Source organism: Hemiscyllium ocellatum, chromosome 9 (genome assembly GCF_020745735.1).
Source record: "Hemiscyllium ocellatum isolate sHemOce1 chromosome 9, sHemOce1.pat.X.cur, whole genome shotgun sequence".
NCBI lineage: Eukaryota > Metazoa > Chordata > Chondrichthyes > Orectolobiformes > Hemiscylliidae > Hemiscyllium > Hemiscyllium ocellatum.
The window spans coordinates 40,008,056-40,014,080 of NC_083409.1; the positions used below are offsets into that span (position 1 = coordinate 40,008,056).

Consider the following 6,025-nt stretch of genomic DNA (forward strand, 5'->3'; position numbering starts at 1 on the left):
CACTCACAACCCCCATCCCAGACAGACGCACACACACACAGACAAAGACCCACATGCACACAGATATTTTGTGCGGTGAATTTGTACTTGTAGAGTTACATTGCACTTTGCTCAAAAACTGCATACATTCATGTAGAACTCTGAGCTCAAAAACTGCATGAATTTATGTAAAACTCTGTTATCTCACTTTTTAGATTAGAATCAATCTAAACATTAGGTCATAGACAGAGAACACAGGGGGCTAACACCTTCAACATATTGTCTAGCTATCACCATTGTTAACAGCTAACCCGAGAATGCAACTTTTAAGAAAAGGTTTTGTGATTTACACATGAAAGAAGTGAAACTATCACTGTATTCTAACAGATGGAAGGCTTAACAGACAATCAATTTTTCAATGGAAAATTTCAGTTACATCACACTGCAAATTTTTGCTATAAATCCTGTGTTAGGATTGAGCCCTCCACTATCACCTGATGAAGGAGCGTCACTCCAAAAGCTAGTGTGCTTCCAATTAAACCTATTGGACTATAACCTGGACTATAACTTTATCATGAATAATTACTTCTCCTTCTTGCAGTCATTTCTCTCCATTGATCCAGCCTCTGCATTCAAATTTTGTAATTCAGGAGCATTTGCATCACCAAAACTTTATTTAAAATGGTGCAACAAGGAAGTTCAGCTTTGAATATCGAAGCTGCAGTTTTACTGAAACAATAGCAGTGCCTGAGATAGGAAATAAACTACAGAGTGCTGCAGCTGGAATGTGCAAACAACCAGCAGGAGCAAAGGCACTGAGCCTGGAGGGTGTTTTTCTTCCTTCATTGAGTTGGGGCCTAGCAGCAGCGTTCAAGAACAAGTCACTGAAGGAAGGAGTGGTGTAAAGGAAGACGATAAACTGCAGCAACCACACCATAACATTGCAAACTGATTGAATATTAATAATCCAAATGTATTCCTCTGATGGTACATGACTTAAAATACTGATTCTTGGAATTTCAACCAATACGTGTGATGAATTGGAACATTTCCCAGGCCGTGGAAGGATTGGCAGAAGCTGTAGATGCCAAAACAATACATTTCAAGGTAAATCTCTAGTGCTCCCCAGTGACACCAAATGGCATCAATGTGGAACTGGTGATAAACCCAGAACTGTTTGTTAAACAATGTACTTATGTTTCTGTGACAAGCAGTTGGAAGCCCAGGGGGTCACTGATGCGAACTGAGCGGAGGTGTTCTGTAAAGCCATCGCCCAGTCTCCGTTGTGTCTTTCCCAATATAGAGGACAAAGTTAAAAATCAGACACAACCAGCTTATAATCCAACAGGTTTATTTGGAAGCACTAGCTTTTGAAGAGCTGTCCTTCATCAGGTAGCTGTGGAGCAGGACCTAAAGATACAGAATTTATAGCAGAAGATTACAGTGTCTTGCAACTGAAATGATATATTGAACAAACCGAGCTTGCTATTAAGGTTTGTTCAATGTATCATTACAGTTGCATGACACTTTAATCTTTTGCTATAAATTCTGTGTCTTTGGTCCTTCTCCACAACTCCCTGATGAAGGAACAGTGCTCCAAAAATTAGTGTTTCAAAATAAACCTGTTGGGCTATAACCTGATGTTGTGTGATTTTGTAACTTTGTCCACCCCACTCCAACACCGGCTCCTCCACAACATAGAGGAGGCCATATTGTGATCACATTTTTGCAACATGGAATTCTCGACTTTGGGAAGACGGAACATGCCCTGGGCAACCACTTTGCGGATCTCCTGCATTCAGTTCACAGGTGTGACCCTGAGCATTCACTGGGTTTCCATGTCACTCTCCTGTTTCTGCTCTCGGCTGCCATAGTGTTCCACTGGAACTCGAAGTGAGCTTGAGTTGCAGCACCTTGTCTTTCTAGCCCCCATTTGCTAGCCTGAATCTTTTTTTTTTCTGTCAGTTGCTTTCACAAAATCATAATTCAGACTCAGAATGTGACCATTCAGCCCGCCACGCCTGCATCACTCTCAAAATGCACATTTTGACTTTTTGCCAATCTCCTGCCTTTTCCCCATCACCCTTCACCTTGTTTTTATTCAAATAATCATTTGATGTCCTCTTGAATGCCCCAGTTGAACCTATCTGCACCACACTTCTGGGCAGTGCATTCCAGACAATGACTACGCACTGGGGGTCTTGTGGCACAGTGACCGTGTTCCCACCTCAGGGTCAGCAGCCTGGACTCAGTTCTAACCTGCTGCAGAGGTGTGTTATAACATGTTTGAATAGGATGATTAAAAATGTCTGTCACTACTCGCTGCATCAAAAAGTTATTTCTCACATTACATTTGCTTCTCTTGCAAATTGCTTTAAATCTGTGCTTTCGCCAAGCTTTACAAGTTAGAACAGTTTTTTTTTCTATCTAATCTATTCTGACCCCTCATGACTTTGAAAACTTTGATTGAATCTCCTCCTGGCTTTCACCTCTCCCAGGACGACAATCCTGACTTCTCCAATCTGTCTTCATAGCTGAATTTTCTCATTTCGGAACCATTCTCTCTTAAAACTCTTCTGTACACTCTCTCCAATGCATTCACATCCATTCTAAGTATGGCACCCAGAACTAGACACAACTCTTCAGCTTAGGTCTAACGAGTGTCTTTTACAAGTTCAGCATAGCCTCCTCATTCTTATACTCTGTTTCTATGAATAAAATTGAGGACACTGTATGCTTTATAAAATGCTCCCTCAACCAATCCTGCCACCCTTAATGAATCATGCACATATACAGTCAGTGTTTCCTGTTCCTGCACAGCGTTTAGTCTAATACCTTGCGGTTTGTATTCTCCATGGTCTTTCTACCAAGGTGCATCACCTCTCACTTTTCTGCATTGACCTTCACCTGCCCATCCCTTGTCACTGTCCTCCCAGATTACAGTTAGTTACTTTAGTTAGTTTGAAAGGGTTAGAGAAAGTATGAGCAATCTCGTTAATGAGGGATTTTGGTGAGTAGAGAAGAGAAACTGAATCTGCTTAGGTGTCCGATTGTCTTATATCCTGCCTGACGCACATTTTAGAAAGGTTTCAGACACTAACCTCAGTACTGTTTCTTTAACTGCAGACAAGACGTTTCGGACACCTTCCCTCGGTTAGAGCCGCCACCACCAACGGTTAAAAAGAGGACACCTCGAGCTTTGAAGACTACTCAGGACATGATGATATCATCGGTGCCGGTGGTTAACAACAGCACTGAGGGTTCGGATGCAGCCACAATAAGCTCTGTAGAAACAGCACTGCGAAAGACTGGGATAGCTGAAAGTACGGCTGACTGTGTCAAAACTGCGCTGATGATCAACATGGAGAACTTAACTTCTGAACACACTGCCGAGGCCAAATTGGAGAGTGAGCTTTGCAGCACACTGGAAAGTGTAGCGGATAAACCTGCCCTTTCTGTTCCTGACCTTCTAAACAAAGAGCCTGTGGATGTTAAACTCAAACCAGCTGGTCATGAGAAGCGCATGGTGTCTTCCCCACATCCAGACAAGGTTTGCTTGCGAATCAGCATTAGTGAAGATGACCTTTTAGGGAATGACTCTGAAGACTCTGGAGTGCCACGACAACGATGCTCAAGTGTTGAAAATGAGGAGCCCCATCCAGATTTGTTGTCATTTGACTAGGTAACTCTGGGATCTTGGTTCACTGATTAAAACTGGAACTGCAGAATGCCTTGCCATTGAGCGGTTTCAAAAGGGAGAAAACTCATTGTCATGTGCTTTTAGCCTATTCTGCAGTTTTGCACCTTTGTCCTTCTGAAGTTCATTTCTGCCCCATGGAGTTTGGTGTCATAAATGAAGGGCATACAATTAATGGTATGGGCCTCCTTTACTGGACAGCAGTCCGACTTTGAGTTGGAAGTATAAATGGTCTGATAAGCTAACTTTACTCTTCATCATAGGACAGCCACCAATCAGTGATGCCCCTTTCAGAAAGTAAATTGTCCAATATATACTTGAAACCTTGTGAGATGGCTAGAGTAGAATGCAGGGAGTTTATGGAACTGGGCCTTGAACTTACACTTGAGCACAAATGGTTTTTGCATTTGTTGTGACTACTTCTGTCCTATATTTAACAATGCAATTAACCTATTTATTTTAAACAAGTTAAACCCTCTGCTAAAATAGCAGAGAGACCAAGTTTGGACCAACTCATCAACCATTCATACCTCCAATCTTGCAATGTAATCTCAAGGCCTAGGTTTATCGATGTTTAATGATACAAAACTCAACAAATCCAGATACAGTTCTAGCTGTTCACCAAAGTGACTAATAACCTTTCACCAAATGCAAAGCAAAATTAAGTGCCTGAATCAAGCCATGTGCGCTTGGAACATTGCCATGGTGAAATCTTGTTTTGTTAACACCTCATGAACTATTCTTTCGTACAAATGGTTTTTACAAACTGACTGCAAAATGAAGTGAAAATAACACTCTTTTGGGAGTCCTATGCAGAATATTTGCAAAAACAAAGTACTGGAATCTTAAAATATAAACAAGGGAAACTGTATGCAAGGAATATACAGTGAATTGTAATTTTAAAAGAAAAGTACTGTAGTTTTTTAGGGAAGAAAGAATTTATTTTAGTTTAATATTACTGCATCACTGACTAAATCGAATGAATCTTTATAAAGTGCATAATTTTATTAATCAGTCTAGATATTGCCTTAATAATCTGTTTGAAGAAGCTTATCCTGTTTTAGGAAGTGGATTATTTAAAGACATCACGATTTTCTTACTTGCCAATTGTCTGTACATCAGATAGCTGCTCCCCCTTCTAATTGATTGCACCCTCAGACTAGCTTAGATTGTGCTGCTGTCCAGATTTCCAGTCTAGAAAGGGATTATTTCCAAAGGTATTTCAGTGAAGACAAATTTTACTTTTACTGTTTATTTTAATTACTTCTTACTGAAATTTTGCTACATTTTGAGTAACAGAATAAGGCAATTCCTCTCCATCACCATGCCTGTACCTCTTCCAACCTCCACATCATAGCCCACTTTGTATTTGCTAATTAAGACGACAGGGATGAAAAGGCAATTATGTATTCATTGTGAGTTTCAGCACATCCGCGCTTATGGTTAAATGTTAAAACCCACACTGCATAGACTATTGCTCTGCGAGGGAAAGATTTTGTTCTTGTTTTAATGTCATTTATATTCATTATTCACAGCTTAAAGTAGAAATGGTGGGAGGTTAGGGGATTAGCCTTGGTACAGTTATCTGCCAACCCATGTCAGACTTCTGAAAAAGTATAATCTACTGATATTTGTAGAAATGATCTCAAACTTTGATTGCATTTTCATAAATATTGCTTTATTCAAATGCAAATGTTAATACTTCAAATCTTTAGCATTTGTATGTGTTATTTTATATACTGAAATCCTTAAAAATGAATTCACAATGTTTTGTGGTTTCCTTTCAAATTTTAATGTAGGTGTTTGCAGTTCCTCTTTTTGTGTAATGTTTTTATATATGTTTTTCATTCCAGTGTTGATTTGCTCAGATTAGTATGCCACTGAGAGTTTGCAAGCCCACGTTCTTTGTAATTCACTGCCATATGCATTTATATTGTGTAACTAGACAGACTGCACCTGTGGAAGAGAGTATGGAAAAATCATTCATTAAATTTCTTTTAATTGAGTAAACGTTTTATGCTGTACTAAGACGTTTTAGATTACATTAAAAAATTGATTCATTTGGAACTGTTGGCAAGAATTTTGATAAGAAATGAACGGTGTTGCTGTGATGTTTATTGCTTTCAGGAGGAGTGTCACAAGTTCTGAGGAGCCTTTAAAAGTGCAGTCCATCTTCCGCAACTATGTGTAACAGTCCATCTTCCGCAACTTGTGTGGAACAGTCCATCTTCCGCAACTTATGTGGAATAGTCCATCTTCCGCAACTACACTGGCACCAACCCCACCTTTTCCGCTGCTATATCGATGACTGTATCGGCGCCGCCTCGTGCTCCCACGAGGAGGTTGAAC

The 6,025-nt window shown here is 40.0% G+C and overlaps 1 protein-coding gene across 3 annotated transcripts in view; it reads left to right on the top strand.

The window, feature by feature from the left end:
* The window catches only part of nos1apa (nitric oxide synthase 1 (neuronal) adaptor protein a), a 368,693-nt gene extending 362,950 nt beyond the window's left edge, over positions 1–5,743 (top strand). For all 3 annotated transcript variants that reach the window (XM_060830167.1, XM_060830168.1, XM_060830169.1), the window contains one exon: positions 3,106–5,743. In XM_060830167.1, coding sequence (XP_060686150.1) covers positions 3,106–3,661 — 556 coding nt within the window. In that variant the 3' untranslated portion in view covers positions 3,662–5,743. The remainder of the gene's footprint in view (positions 1–3,105) is intronic.
* The last annotated feature ends 282 nt before the right edge of the window (positions 5,744–6,025 follow it).